General features: G+C 47.6%; 1 protein-coding gene across 1 annotated transcript in view; it reads left to right on the top strand.

Annotated features, from left to right (window-relative positions):
* The window catches only part of HUNK (hormonally up-regulated Neu-associated kinase), a gene marked incomplete at its 5' end in the record, with an annotated part of 111717 nt that overhangs the window by 62520 nt on the left and 27678 nt on the right, over nucleotides 1-21519 (top strand). Inside the window, 2 exons of the mRNA XM_029938667.1 lie at nucleotides 3001-3136; nucleotides 16511-16638. Coding sequence (XP_029794527.1) covers nucleotides 3001-3136; nucleotides 16511-16638 — 264 coding nt within the window. The remainder of the gene's footprint in view (nucleotides 1-3000; nucleotides 3137-16510; nucleotides 16639-21519) is intronic.

Raw genomic sequence — 21519 nt, 5'->3', positions numbered from 1 at the left:
GGATTACAGCTATTTCCATTTGCCCTTCATCGTTTCCCTTCTTTGAAATAATTTGGTTTAAATAAGTGTACTTAAGTTGTGTCCGCTGTGTTTCAAATGAACTGGAGCTAGCTGGGAGACAGATCTGAGGTCATCCAGATTTTTTTTTTTCCTTTCCAAAAAAGCAGTCTGACGTGTGATGGCTTAGGTGAAAATGGAAAAGCCCCGGCTGAGAACAGTTTTGCGTAGCAGCGTTCACGCGGCATTCTGCGAGTTTCCGTTCTGGAGCCCTGGCAAAACTGAAGACAGTTCACTTATAGATGTTTGCCAGATCTACCTGAGGCAGACCCGTGTGGCGCACTGGGAGGCGGACTTCTCTCTGGTTTTTCCAGTGCAGTTACAGGCATATGTGTGACATTTTAATGATCAGCCTTATGAGTGTGAAAAGAACTTGTTCTCTGCAGTATATTTTACATTTATTTATTTTTGAGAGACAGAGAGTGAACAGGGGAGGGGCAGAGAGAGAAAGAGACACAGAATCTGAAGCAGGCTCCAGGCCCCTACGCGGAGCTCGAACCCACAAACGGTGAGATCATGACCTGAGCCGAGGTTGGACGCTCAACTGACTGAGCCACCCAGGTGCCCCTCTCTGCAATATATTTTAAATGAAACCCTTCTGGCTAGGGCAACACTAAGTCACTGAAAATGCAGATTTTATCTCCTCCACTCCCCAGATCTTCTGCTAATTTATCTTCTTGAAACTTTGCTTCAGACACGGCCAGACACTGTGTTCTCAAGCTCTCCTGGGAGCAAAGGGGTGTGTGTGTGTGTGTGACCTGGTCTCTTATCTCGCCCTGCCCTCCGGGTATCAAGCAGTTCTTTACAGACTGCAGTGGAGGAGTTGAGGGAATGACCTGAATGAGGCCACGGAACCCCGCTGAGATTAGACACGGAGTCTTTTGATTTCGTGTCAAATCTAGAGATAAATTTTATGGGACTCCTAGGAGATTGGGCCTCAGACATGACTGTTTAGAAAACTCCCCTTAAAATGTTGCCCCAAACAATACGATCTTTATTCCATGGCGCTTTTTACGCATTTGTTGTTTCATTAAATGTCCTGTAGGTTGACTTGCGAACCCAGAGCTCTTACGCAGCTGTCCAGTTTCAAGCACGCTATGATTTTTCCTTTTACAAAAATATTCCCTTTCCTGCCCTTTTTTTTCCCTGTATCTGTGAAAAAGGTCTGAGACCAGGGGCCCTTGGATTCTCTTGCACAAGGAAGCCAGGAGCCCGGTGGCTCTGGAAGGGGCCTTCTTGGGCAAGTTATGGGGGACCCACTGGTGTGGGCTGGGCTGGGTGCAGGAAGGAAATGAGGGCCGGGTGGGGGGGGGGTGGAAGAGTAGGGAGCGAAGGGAAGTTCTGGGATAAAAAGATAGAATCATAAAAAACAAAAACGAAGGAAGAGTTCAATGTCCACATGCATCCCTGGCTAGATTCTGCTCATCTTCAAGGCCAGAGCCTTCCAGAAGTTTTCGAGCTCTGCCTGGCAGGGGTTCTCTTTGGGAACGCTGTTTCATTATACAGCCTAGGCCAGGACTGTCGGGAGAACTTGTGTCGGTGCATCTTGACCCAGGGGGATGAGTCACTTCGTGGCCTCATAGTTACTTCATGCCCCTGTCCCGCGGTCCCCTTTTCCTGAGCTTTCACAACAGTCATGTGCTTTGCAGGTGGAGACATGTTGGTCAAGGAGAAAACGCAGTAATGAAAGTAGATAGCAGTCCTAATGAAATTAGATAGAAGTTGAGAAAGTAAGGGTTTTGTTCAAGACACGGAGACTGTGTCTGGCCATGGAGTTCTGTGGGCAGACTGTCCTGTTTGGGGAACTAGAACCATAATATTTACATTGAAGTTCAAAGAGAAGCCATGATCTTTTTGTTTTTTTTAATAAGTTTATTTATTCAGAGAGAGCGAATGTGATTGGGGAAGGGGCAGTAAGAGAGGAAAGAAGAGAGAGAATCCCAAGCAGGCTCTGTGCTCTCAGAGCAGAGCCCGATGTGGGGCTCAAACCCGTAAACCGTGAGATCACGACCTGAGCTGAAGTCAAGAGTCAGATGCCCAACCGACAGCCACCCAGGGGCCCCTAAGCCATAGTCTTAATTCTGGGATCAGCAAAGATTGAGGAAAGATATCAGATGAGGACAGAAGACGGACAGCTCTGATGACCTGCGAGGTGCTGTATCCTTAGGCTCAAGAAAGTAAACACAAAGGAAAAGGCGTTCTGGACCCAGCGTCAATTTGGAGGCAGTGGGCTTTTCTGTGCTTTTCCCCTTTGCCTTAATCATCCATGAGCAGGGCAGTGCCGTGAGGTGGCTTAGTCCAGTTCTCACTGCTGTCTTCCTGGCCAGTGTTTAGCATTTTCTAAATCACTGGGTGTGTATATTTTTCCCCTCTTCAAATCCCCATTTACTGCCACATCCATAGGGAGCATTTTTAAGAGACTTGCATGAAATGAAAACATTGAGCCAAACAAATCAACTCTAAATGGCGAGGTCGCACGTCACCTGGGGTGACTCTGACCGCACGCAGCCAGAGAAAATGGATCTTCCTTCGGCTTTTCCCCATGTGGCCACTGGGAAGCCAGATTTCTGCCTCCAAGGCCTCTGTTCCTTCTCTCTTCCCGCCTCAGTCCTAGAAAGCGAAGCCTTTTTCCTGGATGACTCACTTCCGAGGTTTCGTGAAAATATGTTTTGGTTCAATGTACTTGTAGCTCTAGCGGGATTTTACGGTGAGGCCTGCTGTAAACTGTTTCCAGTCTGGAGACGCACATCCCGAGATGCTGGTCTGCAGCTGCTGGTTTTCCTTGGTTTGGGATGCTAATCGATGTGTTAGCCAGAGAGAATGTTTCCTTTCCTGCCACCCCCTTGGTTTTTGCTTGTGTTTTGTTTTCTTGTGTTTTTGTTTTTTTCCTTCTCTTTCCCGGTTTTCTCACTCGGAGCTGGTTTTGTCTTCCTCTCTTTGCAGACTTCGGTTTGAGCAACTGTGCAGGGATCCTGGGCCACTCGGACCCGTTCAGCACGCAGTGTGGCAGTCCTGCCTACGCCGCACCGGAACTTCTTGCCAGGAAGAAATATGGCCCCAAAATCGATGTCTGGTCCATGTGAGTTATGTGGCTCATACAACGGGATGCTCTCTCCTGTCGTCTCTGCTCTGGCTTTTCTTATAAAAAATAACCTTTGAGCGTTGGATGAGAAGGTGTTACATTGCAGGCTTTCGGGTAGATTTTTTTGGGGGGCCCAGCTTTCCCCCTCTGTTCCTTCTGGTCTGCTCTCCATAGGCCACCGGAGAGGCTTTTACCAAAATCCTTTCAGTTGCTAGGGAGACAAGAAAACAAAGTCCGGAACTCGCAGGACTCACGATCTGGTTTTATGAGTCATTGGTCTCCTTCTCCTGCTTCAAATAAGCCCTTAGCTTTTCCATTGGCACCAGAAGAACCCAGCCCCGTGCCTGGGCCATGCACCCACCTGTCCGCACTCTCTGCTCACCATTCTTCAGGGACGTTGGCCTCTGTTTCATCTGTCCCGCCCTTTGGCCTTTGCACTTGCTATTGCCTTTGCTGGCATATCATTTCCCGACTCTTTGAATGGCCTCTCCATTCCCACGTTTCAGTTTTGACCCACTGTTACCACGGCAGAGCCCATCTCTGCGTGCCCTGTCACGAGGTCCCCAAGTCTGTCTCCTCACCCTTGCAAATCCCTCTCACCCATCATAACCTGTCGTTTTATTGTTTGTTAATCCATTTATTGTCTGTCTCCCTGGTCGGGAAGGATGGGGATGGAGACCTTCCTGGTTTGCGTCACCGGTGTCTCATACGGTGTGGGCCATCAGGGTGAAGTCAGTCAACATTGAAGGGACGGGTCATGGGTTGCCACAGGGGCTCTGGTCGCTGAGTCCAGGTTCCCTGGGATCCTCACGCTGAGCGAGCCTCTCATCAGCATGAGTGAATGGTGTGGGGAGCCATCCAGGGTGCTGGAGTCCGGAGTGGGGACTAAATTCCTTGTCAGGAGGGATGGGCTGTTCACAAAGAGTGGGCTCCTGATGAAGAGGGAAGCTGGAGATGAGAGGGGCTAATCTGAAGTGAGGGGGTGTTGATCCAGTGCGTTTCTGGGCATCTCCTACTTCTCTCCACCCTCCCTCCACTGCACTTGTCCAGATTGGAAAAGAGCTACCGTTTGCTGCGTGCTTGGCGTATGGTCGGCACCATGCTGTTTCATTTTCATGCTAACCCAGTGAAACTGTTACTCTCTACTATCCCCCATTTTATGGAAGAAGAAGGCAATCACAAGAGAGATTAATAAGATTTCTTAGGGTCACAGGGTTACTAAGTGGCGGAGCTGAGATTTGAAGCAGGTGGACCCCAGGGTCTCAAGATAAAGTACTGAATCCTGAACATGGCCCCATTGCCTCACTGGAAGCCATTTTCCCTCTCTGTCTCTCTCGCTCTCTCTCCCCACCCATTCACTAGCTAACTCCACATGGTTTCCTGTCCTTGTGTGCACTGTTCCATCAGCCGGGACTTCTTCTTTCCGGTCCTGTCCTCATTTTCTTTCCCTCTTCTTTTCTGGGATGCCACGTCCCCTGGGCAGCTCTCCCAGCCTCTCGCAGGCTGGCTTTGAGCCTCTGGTGTCTCATCAGTTTCCTGCTCCCTGTTTCCCTGGTGCTCGTCCTGCAGTCCCAGCCCACCTGCCGGAACCGGCTACCCTGTGGGCCGATGGCACAGAGCCCGGGCCAGGGACGGGAAGGAAAGAAAGGAGGGCCAGGGAGGGAGGGACAGGCATTTCATCCTAGAGAACAGAAGCCACAGGGTCAGGGGCTATAGTTGGCAGAGGAAGCAAACGGAGGAATGTGACCCAGTACAAGGTTCTAGAAGTAAAGGGAGTTCAGGAGGTTCCAGCTGGAGATGAGGGGAACCAGAGCCCAGCATGAGATTCTGAGGACAGCAGAGTCCCCTGGACGCTGGGCACAGCTGGCCACAAGGCAATGTGTGGTGGGGGGTCAGCTTCCATTCCCGGGTAGGCCAAGGGCTGGGAGTTCATTTGACTCGGACAGAGAGAGGCCCAGTGGTGAGTGTGGAAGTGGTGGGCGTGGACTTTGCACTCAGGACTTTTCACACTGAAGCTCCCGGTTACTTTCCTGACCTCTCAAGAGGAGGTGTGGGTGGTAGGGCTGTAGACGGAGAGTGGACCGTGTGCTTATGACCCCCTGCGGGGGGCCAGCAGTTTCCAGGAGGGTGGGAATGGGGGCAGAAAACCCTGGCAAAGGAAGCCTTCTCTTCGATGTACACTGGGTCGTTTGGCTGGCATCGCTAAGTCATAGACTCTCTCTTCTGTCCCCAGTATAAAGGGCCTCAGAATCCTCCTCAACACGGACAGCCATCAGGACGCACTAACAATGAATCAGAGTCCGCACTTGAGATGGAATCCATTCTTGGTCCCTTTCAGTGCTTAAGAATTTTCACATGCGTCTGGCACATACTCAGCCCTCAGCAAATATTTATGAATGGACGAGCATTTACGAATGGATGCAAGTCTATAATCACTTTCTCTCCTCAGTAGGTAGGGAGCTCACTTATGCTAAATGGAGAGCTGAACAAGGGATGGGTTGTGTACCCGCATGATAGAGGGTGTGCAGAATAGGGAACCGGAAAGACCAGGAGGTTCCGAGGCGGCATGTAACTGGAGGGGGTGGGAGGCATCATGACCAATGGGAAGAGAAGCCAGTGGTTGGAGAGCAGGTGACAGTTTACGCCTGGTGTCCTGCTCTCCCTGGGACTGAAGGGAAGGGTCATCACAAGTTGTTATGGCGACGAGGCTCAGTCTATGAAGGGGGACCTTTCCGCTCCATGCTTGGTGAAGCTGGAGACTCCTCACAGTCTAGAAGTATCGGTAGGAGGGAGCCTGGTGGACTGTCAGAGCAGGAGGGGGGCTCCCGGGCACGCATCACCTGCACGGGACCTCTCATCCCCTCGCACTGACTGTAGCTGGGAACAAATCACTTATCCCGTCTGGGGGAATCCGAAGGGGGCTGAAAAGCACCCGCTCTGAAAGGCAGCACCGTGTGAGGTCAGGTGTAAGCTCAGACTCTGTTCCTGCCCCTCCTGCCACGTCCCTTGGCCCGGGAAAGGAATCCACCTCTAGTGACCACAGGTGCTCTGTTCCTGAGTCTCAGGACCCCATGATTAGAGTCTGGGGACCTGGTCTGCTGCCACCTGTCCTATCCATCACCCAGAAGTAGCGACTCTACTCAGAAACAATGGTGGCATCAGAGAAGGGAATGGAGGGGATGCTAGGAGGGAGGGCGGTGACCTGAAGCACTCCCTGCCCTCCTCCACCCTGGATGCTGTCGGGGGTGGGCTGTCTGGGGCAGCCGGACGTTTCTTGCTAACCTCCACTTAGTTGCCTTCCCCCTCCCCTCCCAGGACGGTGATGTGCAGCTTGAGGGCTCCTGAAAAGCTCTAATCAGGGCTCATTCTTAGTCCTGTGTCCTGGAGTGACATCTGGACAAGTCCTTGATAAATAGTAACGCACCCCATAGACGCTGGGCTTTGAGTTGCTTGCGGCCTAGCTCTAGGTGTCTGCGTAGACCAGCAACCGAGACTGGCAGCTGCGGGCTCACAAGTCTGTGTGCCCGTGCCCTGTGCTGGGGAGCAGAGGTGGAGACTCTCACTATTGTTTAGCCACGAAGAACCACGTTTTATTCTTTAAAAAAATTTTTTTAATGTTTATTTATTATTGAGACAGACAGAATCAGAGCATGAATGGGGGAGGCTCGGAGAGAGAGGGAGACACAGAATCCGAAGCAGGGTCCAGGCTCTGAGCTGTCAGCACAGAGCCCGACATGGGGCTCGAACCCACAAACTGTGAGATCATGACCTGAGCCAATGTCGGACGCCCAACCAACTGGGCCACCCATGCGCCTCCCTGCCCTTTTAAGAAAAATTATTTTTGAGAGAGTCAGAGCACAAGTGGGGGAGGGGCAGAGAGAGAGGGAGACACAGAATCCGAAGGAGGCTCCAGGCTCTGAGTTATCAGCACAGAGCCTGGTGCAGGGCTCGAACTCACAAACCATGAGATGAAGTCGGATGCTTAACCGACTGAGGGGGCCCAGGTACCCCCATGTTGTGTTCTTAAAGATGAGGTTTCCCCGGAGCACGTCTGGGCTTGCTGGCCCTGGGACATTCTCTAAGGGATGAGGCCACGTGATGCAAGCTTAGTTCACAGGGATGGCATAAAGTCTACCCCTTCTAGAAACTGCTGACATAGCTTAAAAAACAAAAAGGAAGTTGTGTGAGCGACATAGAGCTTACCAGAAATTTGTTCATTTGGCAGATATCTGTTGAGCCAGGCACTGTGCTGAATTCTGAGTGTGCAGGGGTGAATAAGATGGCCTTGGTCGGTCCCTGCTCTGGCAGAGATTATTATTAATGCTCACATGCCTCCAACTGAGTGACAAGCCGTGTTCCAAGGGCTTGGCAAGCATGAGCTCATCTCATCTGCCTAACAACCCTTCAGGGAATGCTCTGTATCCCACTTTACAGATGAGGAAACGGAGGCACAAAGTCTTAGGCACTTGCCCAAGTAGCCCTGCCAGTAGGTATAGAGGCAGGATTTGACCAAGGTGGTTTGCCATTCTCCATAAATCACCACCCTCTACTGCATCCACTTCTAGTATGCTGTGCTTCTAACTGTGGGGTCTACATTCTAGTGGGGCAACAGTTTTTACCAGAGCTATAAGCTGGGCATGGTAATTTATGGAGAAGAGGGTGGGATGCAGTGAATGGGATGGGGGTTGCCTCGAGCCCAAAAAACCTTAAAGCTAAATCCTTAGGATGAGAAGGGCTGAACCCTGGAAAGAAGGAGGTGTTAGGGAGGAAGGTCCTGGACCCAGGGAATAAGATGTGGGAAGGGCATGGGGTGGGGAAGTGTGAGAAAGAGCTTGGGTTTTTCCCTAAAGGTAGTGAGAGACCACTGGAAAATTCTAAGCAACTGGGGAACCAAATGCCACAGATTGAATTGTGTTCCCCTCCCACAAGATATACTGGAGTCCTAACCCCCAATGTCTCAGAAGGTGATGTTATTTAGAGAGGTCTTTATAGAGGTAATCAAGTGAAAACAAGGTCATAAAATCCAATATGGCAGACATCTTTATAATGGGGGGAAGTTTGCACACAGAAGGACAGGGAGAATGCCGTCTGAGGCTGAAGGCAGAGATAATAGTAATGCATCTATGAGCCAAGGGACCCCAGGCTGCCAACAGCCTCCGGAAGCTCAGGGAGCAGCGTGGAGGGGATCCGCCCTTACGGCCCTCAGAAACAACCAGCCTTGCTGACACTCTCATCTTGGACTTTGAGCTTCCAGAACCGTGAGAAGATCAATTTCTGTTGCTTACGCTCTGAAATCTCAGACAAGGTTAAGAGTAAACTGAAGAGTAAAAAACTTGCCACTCCAGATCCCAAGAGCCATTCTCCTTCCCAGTAAGGATGAAAGAATCTCTTTTCTGAATCAAGCTAATAGACAAATCAGGTAGACTAACTGAATTCTTGGTCATCACTTACCCAACAGAGTGTCACCCTCCATCAGCCTCCTGGCAGAGAGCACCACATGGTTTGACTATAAATCCAAATTCTCAATCACTGCTCTTACTTGTAGGTAATATGGTACCGGCTGCATGAAAACCAGAAACAAAGAAAACCACAAAATATGCAGAATTTTGTTCCCTCCATGGTGGACGATGTCCCCAGGAGTAAGAGAGGCAAGCCCTAGTGCATATGCACTTTTCAAGAAGCGTCTATGTCACATTTACTAACCTTTCATGGGGCAAAGGAGGCTGCATGGCCAACTTAGAATCAAAAGGAGAGAGAAAAGATTCCACCATGTGATGGGGAGAGCGGCGAGGAATTTGTGGGCTTTGTCTGGTTTTTGGCTTTTTTTTTTTTGCAATCCAGCACACTTATCTGTCACTCTGGACTAAACTATATCTCCCCAGAAATCTATATGTTGAAGCCCTAATTCCCTAGTGTGATGAAATTGGAAGTGGAGCCTTTGAGAGGTCATGAGGGTAGAGTCCCCATATTGGGGTAAGTGTCCTCATAAAGACAGTGAGGACCAAACCAGAAAAACTGGGAAGAGAGTACTCCACACCCCGGCCATGCCAGCACCCTGGTCTCAGAGTCGGGGCTCTAGAACTGCAAGAAATTGAAGTCTGTGGGTTGAGCCACCTCATCTCTGGTAGTTTGTCATGGTGGCCTGAGTTGACTGAGATACCTAGTTACCTGTAAACAAATACGACATGTCGGGGCACAGCGCGGAGAACAAAGAGGGCTGCCTAGCCGGGTCCGTTCAAGAAGGCATCAGAGGAGGGTCGAATCTGCTTCTGAGGCATAAGGTGGGGTTTGCCAGGTGGAGGAGAGGAGAGGAAGCTCTCCAGGCAGGGGGTTGGCATATGCAGAGGCTGGAAGGTGTGAAAACCTGAGTACCATCATTCTGATCCTGGGGAAAATGAAGAACATCAGAGCCTTCTTTGAGAGATGAATTTCCTGCTGATGTGGGGTGTCGTGTCTGAGGTACTGGTTAGGTTTCTCTTTGCCCACGACTTGGCCAGCAGAATGGGAAATGGCAAACCCAAAGAGAGTTTAAAAAGCTGTTTAAGAAAGTAAAGATGGAACCCATTTTCTTTCTGGGTCAGACCCTGTTATTGGAAAACATCCCTTTCTATCGCTCTGAAACAACTGAATGAAAAGTTCACTTCCCAAATCAAACGCAAACTTCTATCTTCAGAGGTTTGGACCTTGGTGGGTGGATGGGGCCTTTCTCGGAGACTTCTGGGACTGACTTGGGAAGCAAACCAGCTTGTCACTCACCTTGGAAGGAAGCTCTTCTGACAAACGGGGCCCCCAGGACCCTCCTCCTCCAGTGAATCAGGAATTCACAGTGTCAGTGGGAAATGGCACACGCTGTCTTGGGGCCCTTCCGTGATTTTCAGTGATCTTCAGTTTCATACATGACTATCTCTCAGATCATCTGCTTCTTAACCTTTAATCGAGATGACGGGAATGTCTCGATCTCCAGTGAACTTTGAGATTTCAGACACACAATCAAAAATGTTCATTCTGTGGTGTGAGCCTTTTGTGGTTAACTGGCTTTTCCTCAGAGTGGCATATATGGCAATTAAAACTAATGCAGAAGCACTTTTTAAATGAAAAGAATAAAGACTAACTTTATTTTCAGAATATTACAGTGCTTTTTGGAGAACTTTGGTGAATCTCTAAGAGTAAGGAAAATGGAAACTGAGAGTCCTATCCCCAAAGCGTTGGAAATGCCAGATTGTTCCAACCAAAGCTCCTCTTTGCTCTCCTGGGGGTGCCTGGGGTGGATGAAACATTGTTTGAAGACCTGGTGCCTCATGGAGGGTCGCACACAACATGCCCAGACCACCATCCCAGTCTCACTGAATCTCTTTTCACTTAGTGGGAAAAAAAAATCTCTCCCAAATGCTGTCCCTTTGGGTAGACACGTTGGTGAGGGAAGCCATCTTGTTTTCAGCCTTACTATCCCAGTATAGACCCAGGCATTCAGCCCTTAGCTTCTGTTCTGTAAAAGTACCACCAGATTCCATCAGCTATGGCCCCAGGGGTCAAATATGGAAATCAGCATTTTCTTTCCTTGTATACCCCCTCTAAATGGCAGGAGAAGGATTCGCAAACAGGAGACCTATGGCTTCTTTTGGGTAGCTTAGGGCTTTTGACTTAATAGACAAATTTCCTTTAGCCTCTGAGGTTTTTCAGTTATAAAATCTAAGACTTTTTTTTGTTTTGTAGCTAGCCTGTGCATTTAAAATAGAAGAGGGGAGGGGCACCTGGGTGGCTTAGTCAGTTGGGCGTCCAACTTTGGCTCACATCATGATACTGAGGTTCATGAGTTCAAGCCCTATACTGGGCTCACTGCTGTCAGCACAGAGCCTGCTTCAGATCCTCTGTCCCCTTCTCGCTGCCCCTCCCCCACTTGCCTCTCTCAAACCTAAAATAAAAAACATTTTAAAAGTTTTATGAACTAGAAGAGGGGAGAGGAAAGGAAAAGGAAGAAAAAGTCTTGAAATCCACAAGAAGGTAATTTCTTGTAGAACACTGGCCATTTCATGGAGCGGTCATGAAGTTTGAAATTTTCCAAATGACAGATCTGTTCCTACTCTACTTTTAAGACTTTAAATTGGAAGTTGTATTGAAAGTTGATACTGAAAAATGGAAGGGTGTTTGCTTTTAGGCAGAGTCATTCTTTTTTAAAGTAAAAAAACATTTTTTAAAGTTTATTTACCTACTTCGAGAGAGAGAAGGAGAGAGACAGAGAGAGAGCGCACATGAGCAGGGGAGAGGCAGAGAGAGAGGAGAGAAAACCCTAAGCGGGCTCCACTGACAGCGTGGAGCCCGACGTGGGGCTCGATCACATGATCTGTGAGATCATGACCTGAGTGGAAATTGAGAGCCAGATGCCAGGTGCCCCTAGGCAGAGAGTTATTTTTAATTTTTCGGAGGCAGCGCCTTTCCTGAAGAATCACACAGAAGCAAGGTGTGGCAGCTGACAATTCTCTGGGCTTCACTCTGGCCTAAGCTGGGCAGTTTCCAAGGATCCTGCCCACAAGCCCTGGAAGAAGCCAGACCCCCCACGGGCCAGCGCAGCTCTGTCAATTGCTTTGTCCCTTGAGTCTTGCTAAAGGTGCTGGCTGACTTCTCCAGGAAGCTGTGACTCTGTCTCTCCTCCCTGGGATGACAGGTGACAATCCATCTCTTCCTCCAGGGAGTATCTCGTTATCGGACCACCACTGAGCTCCTGACTTAACCCCCCAAACTCCACACTTATATTTCATGGGGTTCCATCCCTCATCTAGCTGTCCTTCATTCACTTTATCTTGCTCTTGTGACTCCACACTGGCCATGACCTTTGGGTTTTCCGTCCCAGTAATGACTCAGCCTTGCTTCTTTCTGTTCAGAAAAACCCAGATTGTGTTTGTTTATTGTGTCTCTTATCCTTCTCTTTCTTTAAAACCATTTTTGGTGCTTGGGGGTGCTCCATGTCTGCCACGGAAAGGTTAGAAAGCCCCTGGACCATATTTCAAAAGACACGTCAGGAAATTCTGAACATGTCTGAAGCCTACTACTAATTCTACGGGATTACATAGTTTTATAAACTGCATTCCGCATTTTTCCCTTGGTATTCTCACATGCTTCCGAAATGTCAGAGGGAGGAGATTTCTCTTTATCCCAATATTAAACGTGTATGAAACCTCAGGGGGAGAGGAATGAAAATGCTCAATCCGGTTTCCTTTACAAAATCTCCTGGGACTGGATGCCTCTTCACGTAGATTTCCATTATTACTTGGCAGCGGGCCACAAATATAAGTGTAGCTCCATACCTGTTGTTTTGAAAAGTTTTGTGATGAAACAACAGATCACATTTATGAGGCACTGAATCTGTGCCTGGCCCAGCATCCAGTACTTTCTGTGGCTTCGTTCATTTGCCCCTCATACAATCTGAGTGGTAGGTACTGTTGTTACCCCCATTTTTGTAGATGAGACAGTGGGGTCCTCTTTAAGGACTTGTGACTGTCCTTGTTGATAACCTTCGCCAAGCAAAATGAAATCCTGCAGCCAGTTTGGTAAAATAGTCAGTGATTGTCAAAACCACTTGCTCTGGGGGCACTTGGGTGGCTCAGTTGGTTAAGCCTCCGACTTCGGCTCAGGTCAGATCTCACATTCGTGGGTTCGAGCCCTGCGTCGGGCTCTCTGCTGACAGCTCAGAGCCTGGAGCCTGCTTTCGATTCTGTGTCTCCCTCTCTCTCTGCCCCTCCCCCTCTCATGCTCTGTCTCTCTCCGAATCAAAAATAAATAAAACATTAAAAAACAAAACAAAACAAAACAAACAAACAAAAAAAAACAAAACCACTTGCTCCGTTCTGGTGGGGCCACTCTTCAAAGGTGCACCAGCAGTATCTTTAAGACAAGCACCTACCTTTATCTGTGGTCCCAGGCAGATAATGGAGAAGGGCAGTGACTGCAGTGTTATCTTTTGAAGCCTGTTGGTGGCAAGGAGATGTCTCAAAAACTCTTAGAAGAAAGAAATTTTCATAAAGGTTTTAGAGTTGGGCTACTAGCCTCTGGCGTCATACCACATATTACATTCACCGAACTTTTCACTTGGATTCCCCTCCATTACCATCGTGTCTTACCTTCTGTAGCATTCTGTACTATTTTATGCCATCTACCTGGTGATGGGAAGCTCGTGTCCCCTAAAGATAAAGGGAAATATAAAAGATCACAGGGCAGTGGTCTTCAAACTTGAGTGTTGCACACTCTTCTTGCAAGGGAAGAACACCCCTGGGGTTGACTCACGTTGTTTTTATTTAAATTGTGCTTAATGTACATGAATGTAAAATTAACTTCTTTTATTTATGGCCCTGAACAAAAAAAACCCCAGAACTAATTTCCAAAGTTAAATATAACCAAGACTAAAAGAATCCCAGAAATATTAAAATCAGCAGCATTAGTTAGGTGCCGTGGCCACAGCTCTGGGAAAACTGAATTGCTGTGTGCGGTCTGGGTGTAATTCTTGCCGGGCACGGGCTCTGAGCTGGTCAGCACATTGTCCTGTGATGACCCAGTTCTCCCACAGTTTTCACCTTCCAGTGGCCTTCAAACCTGACAGTGCAGCCAAAGCACCTGGAAGGCTTGGGGAAACCCAGATTGTGGAGCCCCACCCCCAGAGTTTCTGGTCCCGTGAGGCTGGGGTGGAGCCCAAGAGTTTGCAGATCCAACATTTCCAGTGATGCAGCTGCCCTACCGAGCACCACACTTTGGGAATCTCCCCGAAGCCCACTTCTGTTCTCTTCTCATTAGCCTTTGACAGTAAAAGTGACATATTTTGGCAGAGATGGTGTGTTGGTAAACACAAATGCAAAAGAAAGCACTGAAATCAAGTGAGTCCTTGGTTATATGGTTGAAATCCGGTGTGTACTTGGTTATATGGTTGAAATCTCGTGTGTACTGGGTTACATGGTGGCCATCCAATGGCCCGGGTGAAGGTTTGCAGGATGTTTTAGTTTATCACCAAAAGAAAATAAAAAACAGAAATGCTGAGCCTCCAAGGACGTGTCCTGTGTACCACAGTCTGAGAAACAGTGTGTGGTTGGGTATTAGAAAATATTTACCTGTGGGAACAAATGATATTATGGAGGTACCAGGCTCTTCAGCTTTAGGTATGAACATTAGACCAAGACAAAGGCACAGAGAAGTGAGCAGGGACAGAAAAGACTGGTCTGGTCCCTTAACCTAAGCGTAGAAGAGAGGGACCATGGCTTTGTACTGGGAAGCCTTCCTTTTTGCCTAGTGCTGCCCTGAATGGAATGAGTTGCGTTGGGGAGGTTGGAAAGACTTGTCTTGAAAGTTGTTCAGAGGCCTCCAGCTATAACTTTGTGGGTGTTTTGGGGTGTGTGTGTGGGGGGTCCTATTTACAAAAGTCACACATCCCAGACCCCTTTGGATGCAGAAATTTTATAATTGGCAGGGCTTGGGGGGCGCTCCTTAGTTTTCTCTCTTATTGGTCTCCAAGAATCCTCCAAGTTGAGCTGCTTAGATGTATCTCAAGCATATCCACAGTGCAGCATTGTGTGGTAGGTCCCCAAACGTGTTACTGGCCCTGGTACTCCGTCCCTCCCCCCTCCCCAGCTTCCTCACTCCTGACACTGCTCCCACCGTTCTTCTCGCTTTCCGGATTTGCAACTTGGCACATCTCCTTCCGAGATCTAGTGCTTATCATCCTTTCTCTCTGGGGCCCGCCATCCGTCCCATTCAGACTCCACCAGCAGCATTCCGACTTACTGCCCAGGCCCCTGCTCCCCATCCTGAGCCCCTTATATCCACATAATACCGACCGACCACTCCCCCCAGTTATTTGGCTGTGGAACTTTTACTCACCTGACACCCAGTCTCGTCCTGGGGAACGTGTTCCATCAAACACATAAGGAAATGTTATACATGGCTCTGTGCATGCCTGGTTCATTCTTGTCTCTAGTTCTTATCTGCCCAATTTACTGTCCCCATCCCAAAGACATATAAGCTCACACACAGATACTCACCCCTGCCCCCGCAGGCCACCTGTCTTCAAGTACTTATTGTAGGATTCTTCCTCCCTTCATTGAACCTCTGTGGTCATTAGCATCAGCGTTCACTTCTTAAACCTCCTGCATTCATTGCTACTTGAAAGGATTGTGCTTAGTTATTTGGTTACTTATTGACTGTCCAAGTCAACAGTCCAAGATGGCAGGGCTTTATCTGGTTGACCCCCTCCCAGCACCTGTACCATTGCCTGGGGCGGAGAGCCAGCCAGCAAATGTTTGTGGACAGAATGCTTACGAATCTGTGTCACTCTACTGTGAGTTACAGGGCAGGAGCCAGTCTTAATGTTATGTCTGCAGTTTGAGAGTGATTTCTAGCTGGAGCCTGTGGGCTCTATACCCGTTGTGATCTGGGGCCCTGTAATTTAGGGGCCCCTCTGTGGAACTGGTCCCCAAGGGTTTTAATTTCAATCAGTCTCACTGGATTTGTTTTGACTGGAAATCCCATGGCTTGTTTTTAAAACATATTCCCTTGGGCACTTTGGAACACTTGAGACCTCTTGGCAGGCAGGCATTTCGTCCCCATCAGGAAATCTCATCAAAATGATATTAGGTTTGCACATCAGGCAAATAAAAGTCCTCCAAGAAGATGTCATTGGCTTGGCTGTGGATATAAGCAGTTAAACCCATTTAGAAGGTATTTCGACCCCATCTGACATCCTGGGCGGGGACTGGGTGGCAGAATCTCACAATGAACAATGATATAAAAAATCAGAGCGAGAAGGAGACACCTCTCCCTCCCCCAGCACCCCCGGAGGGAATTCTCTGGTTACAAGCCCAAACAGAATTCAAGGGAAGAGCAACAGGCCAGTTTGGGGTATGAGATTTTTGTTTCAAAGGACTGAAAAGTAACCAGGCCTACTGGCCAGGCTGTGACTTGCCTTCCATGGCAGGGTCTTGCCCTGTATTTTTTTGTCTGGCTGCACCTTGTGAGCCATCCTTGGAAAACCACATAAAGGCAAGACGACTTTTATTCAAGGTTCCTAACATGCTCCTGTATTTTTCACATTATTTGGTCTGGACTTCCTTCCAGAAGGAAGGACATGGTTTCCCTTCCTTAGGGGGTAGCTACTGACGTTCCTTAGACTCCTTTGATCAACATAGGCCATTGTCCAATTCTACAAGCAAGCTTTTACCCATGCATTTCACTGTTGCTGTTTCAGTGTGGTGCTGAGTTTTCTAGAAAGAAGGCCTCTTGAGGTCAGCGTGCAAGGCACAGGGCTGAAGCTTTGCCAAGCCTGTGCCCTGTCTTCTCTTCTTGGGGGGACGGGGGGCTCATTCTGGTCTCATGCTTTGGTGTCTCTCTTTTCAGAGGCGTGAACATGTATGCCATGTTGACCGGGACCCTGCCTTTCACAGTGGAGCCTTTTAGCCTGAGGGCGTTGTACCAGAAGATGGTGGACAAGGAAATGAACCCCCTCCCCACCCAGCTCTCCACAGGTAATGCACCTGCTGCTCATGGGTTCCTGGTTTCAGGACTTGGGCACCTACCAGGTTTGGTCCATCTGTGAAGTCGTATTTGTTTTGTAGAAATTATATTAGGCCTTTTCCTAGGATTAAACCGTGACTCAAGAGTGGTTGAGTTTCTCATCGCTAAGCAACCCTTGATCTCCGGTTGGTCCTTTTCTTCTCCTTTATGATTCTGAACGCCTAACTTCCTACTTCCTTCTTCCTCCTTCTGCACAAAACGCACATTTCGGAAGGATCTTAGGAAAAGAAGTGCAGTCTTGATTGTTTTAAAACTCACCGTATTGTAATGTTGACTTTGAAAAAAGCTTTTATAATCACATTTCTGTTGTGTTTTCGTTAGTCAATTCCCTGTAAAGAAAGATTAGATTCATTCAAGTTTAGTCTGTGGTTTGTCTTGCTATTTAGGGTTTGAGCCTGTTCAAAAGCTTTTAAATATATATAGTTTCAGTAACTTGATTAGACTGAATCATCAGGTGTGTTTGGAAAGTATTCTCAGACTTTAGGTAGGTCACATTTCAGTAAACAGGCCGCATTAAGATTTGGTTTCAGATCCTGTAAATTAGCACAATTTGTTCTTATATTTGGGTCACAATTCACTTCAAGTTCCTGGCTTCAGGTTGGCCCTGCTGACCATTTAATTGGCTTCTTAGAATAAACTCGGATAAGGCATGTGACGCAAAAAAATCATTTAATTTCAACTTGTGGTTAATTTCAACTTATAGTTAAAATACAGCATTTTAATTTTACTACTGTTACATATTTTTCTCTTGAGTTTATAAAGTATCTGTGAAGCTGACCTTGAATTTATGTTTGCCAAGTGGAATCCAAGCTGAAATGCATTCTTTTTCTTAAAAACAAAAAGTTTTTTTATTTATTTAGAGAGCTCATGAGCAGGAGATGGGCAGAGAGAGAGAGAGGGAGAGAGAAATTCCCAAGCAAGCTTCATGCTGTCAGCACAGAGCCCCTTGTGGGGCTTAACCCATGAACTGTGAGATCATGACCTGAGCTGAAATCCATAGTTGGATGCTTAACTGGCCGAGCCACCCAGGTGTCCCATGAAATGCATTCTTGTATGTAATGATCTAATTTGGTCTGTACTTTCACCTTTGCTAGGGAGGGTAGGATATCTTGTAACCTCATGCCTGGAAAAGGCAGACAGGGCTCATGTTGAATCCCAGTGAGATCCTGAGGACCTGGAGAGCTGCTTCTCATTGTTTTAGTCAGGGTGGGTCAGGTTATGCCACAGTAAGAAATAGCCCCCAAATCTCAGCAGCTTAAGACAACAAAGACTTCTTTCTCATTCATAACATGTGATCTGTGGAGAGTCGACGGAAGAGTTGCCCATGCTCATCAGTCAGGGTCCCAGACAGATGGAGGAGCCACCATTTCAAACATACCTCATCCATGTGGGGGAAGAGAGAAGTCTAGAATCCCTCTCATTAGCAATTAAGTCTCCCACCAACATTCTGCTCACAACTTCTAACTTTCTGAAGCATGTTTCCTGGGTTCACCCAACTAAAGCAGTTGGGGAAATACAACCCTACTGTGTGTCTAGGAGGCAGAAACCCAGAAATATCTGTTGAACAGCATGAGTGTTAGCCACAGGCTGTGGGAGGAGGAGCAGATGGTCCGACCTGTGATTGTTGGTGAGGTGGGCAAGGCCAGTCTATTAGCAGCCCAGGAATTAATTCTTAACTGCTTCACATCCAGCATTGTTTTAACCCCAGTAATATTACCTGGATTCAGCAGGCTGGGATCTAAGTGTTTGCTGATAGTGAAAATTAACTTTACCTTAAAGAAGTAGAAGCTGCACCCCTGAAGATGTTTAAAAAATAGTCCAGAGAAAATTCAAAGAAGATGGATTGGACATGTCCTGAGTGACGTTAGCATCCCTGGGGTCAGCTCCTGCTTTGAGCACCCAGCTTTGACTTTGGCCTGAAGCTCTGTGTGTGCCTTTTAAAGACTTCACATTCCTCCAGGACTCTGTTTTCTTGGCTTGTGAGGCATGAACAAACATGAACTGCATTTCTGTATTTGATTTTCCAATTAAGGAAGCTGGGCTCCTCCCCCAACTTTTTTTTAAATATTGGGATACAGAAATATTTCTTCTCAACCAGGACATTATCGCTCAGTGCTAGGTACCAAGCACAGTGTTTGCATAGAACAGACACTCAGGGGAATCTAGGTCACTTACTCTGTTGGCAAAGCATGTGGCCCAGGAAGGCAGCCCACAGATCCGCCCAACTGCTCAGGGGTGGGACTTGACCCGACTCACTGGGGCCCAGAGCTGGGTGCTCGCTGCCAGGCCAGTGCACGTCATCTTAGCTTTGTTTACACAGTGAATGACTTCAGTTTGGGGGATCATTCCCATGCCTTCTGAGAGCGCCCTGTTTCTCCAGCCCTTTGCCCTTTATACCCTGCCCGGATTTCTTCTCCTTCCCATCCAGCCTGGGCCCCCTTCATTTATGATACTGCGCAGTACCATCTTGTTTATGAACAAAAGTACTTGCTCGCCAGTAACAAGAGCAGCTGAATGTCCAGGAGAAGTGCTTTGTACGCTACTGTTTATTCTCATAACAACCCTGCAAGCTAAATACTCTCTTCCCAGTGTATCAGGGATGAAACAGGGTCTCAATGAGCCTGTGTAGCTTCTCTTGCTTTCGATTTTATGTCTGCTTCACCCCCAAACCTGGATTCTCCTACACTATTGGACTGCTTCTCTCCCTTTCCTGATTTTATTTGCTATAAGATGCTTCCCTTCCTCCAGATTTGAGGGCATTACCTATTGTTTTTATGTTTTGAGTAACGTCAAAATTGAGATGCTCGAATTGAAAATAGGCCAAGTTCATTAAATGTCTTGCCAGCACATCTTAAATTTAATGATGCCATCACCGTAGTTGTAATGATCTCTCCATGTGTATTGTATAATAGTACAGTTAGCTTCAGTTGGGAGAATTTGGGCCGAGTTGAAAATAACACAGCATTGTTGCCCTTGTGAGCCCACAGCGCGTGTTTCTGAAGAATGGCCCCTCACCTCTACCATGTAGTTTGAAAACTTAAGCTTTTGGGATCTTTCCAATTCTTGCTTCTAGACAGTCTCTCTTTCCACTTGCTGGAACTTGCCTATCACAGAGTCGGGAATGCCTTTCATGGCTTATGCGTTTTTCAGACAGTTTACCTTTATATCACTATACCTCATGGATGGTACTTGTACGTTCCAAACAATCACTTCAGATCAAGAGGCTTTTGCACCATGAAATCATGGAAGTGAAACCAAAGGTGAATTGTTCACACTTGTAAGGGTTGAGCCAGTGCCAATTTAAGATTTTTGAGAAGGTTCAATCATCAAAAACTTGTTCTTGATGCTTTTGCCTAAGAAATGGGAAGGTAGGAGACTTGGGTGGGGATGGGACTCCACTCGCAAGCGATGGGCTATACCCCTGCAAAAGATCCGATGGCTCTGTCCATGTCCTATCACCCTTTCCCTGGCCACAGTGTCAGGTTGTTTACACAAACCAGTCCAGACTCTGGAAAGCAGACTCCTTGTGGAGGAAAGCAGGTTTTGCACCATAAGTGTGTAATGCCTATGATGTGGAGCATGGAGAGGGAGCTCTCTGTGTGGGTCCTCCCTACCCTTGGGCCTGAAGGGAGACCCCAGTTCCTAGCTTAGAAGAATGGGGGGCAGGGTCACCTGGTTGGCTCAGTTGGTTAAGCATCCAACTTCAGCTCAGGTCATGATCTCACGGTTCGTGAGTTTGAGTTCTGCATTGGGCTCCATGCTGACAGCTCAGAGCCTGGAGCCTGCTTCGGATTCTGTGGCTCTCTCTCTGTCTGCCCCTCCTTCACTCACACTCTGTTTCTCTCTGTCAAGGGGGCAATGGTGGCCATGCCTGCCATGGCTTTCCAGGAAAATGGAGAAATTTAATCCCTTTTGGATCATGAAACATATTTTCAAGACCCCAACACAAACTTTTTCAAAGAACTCCAACGATATTTTCAAAGTCCTTTTTGGAGAGTAGTGCAATGTTTGTGATGTCCAAAAAAATAAAATTCATCAGTAGAGATTAGAACTAAAATTACTTGTACTCATCAGCAGTTTGTGAAGATGCAGAGTGCATCGTTCTGAAAATAGAACACAAACGCACATCCAGTCTGTTCTTAGCTCTTCTGGTTAATCATACTCTGAAAAAGCCTGGCAGTAGCCTGGGTTGTACGGGTCCTTTGAGGGTAAGGGACAGAGATGTCTCAGAAATATCATGAACTCACAGCCCCTGCATTTCAGTTCATTAAGGCTGCGTCTTTTTTATTTGATCAATACATGTCCTGGCTAGGCATCCAGGTGACTCTTGCAACATAGGGGAGTCAAGAGAAGAGGTATAAAGATTCCAAAAAGAGGAACCTCTTTGGGGGGGGACATCTGTTTGCTTTTCAGACCATTGAAGAACATTTTAGGAAAAGTTTTATTTGGGAGACCCAGCTATAAAACTCCAAATATTAAATGTACCCCATGTCTGCGTCTATGTGTATTTTTACCCCCTATGTTCTTAAAGAGAAATGACCTTCTGATGATCACATCAACTGTATGGGAACCCATTGGAGGAGTTACCTGGTGGCATGACCCAGTTAAAGTTGTTTCTTTTGGGTTCATTCTGACATCACCATCAGCCCCTGTTTTGATGGCTTGCTTTCTATGCTATGGAAAATGAGTGGACAGAAAACACCCACCATTCTCTAAGAATGGTATCAAAATGACAACCCAAGTCTGTGAGGATGTGGGAATTCTCATGACTTTTCTTTGAAAGGTAGATGATGTTAGAAAACTGAAAGATGGCTTTGTAGAGAAGGATAGAA

The sequence above is a fragment of the Suricata suricatta genome, chromosome 5, assembly GCF_006229205.1.
Source record: "Suricata suricatta isolate VVHF042 chromosome 5, meerkat_22Aug2017_6uvM2_HiC, whole genome shotgun sequence".
Lineage (NCBI taxonomy): Eukaryota > Metazoa > Chordata > Mammalia > Carnivora > Herpestidae > Suricata > Suricata suricatta.
Note: the sequence above shows the minus strand (reverse complement) of the source record. Positions and strands in the feature narration are given on the sequence as shown.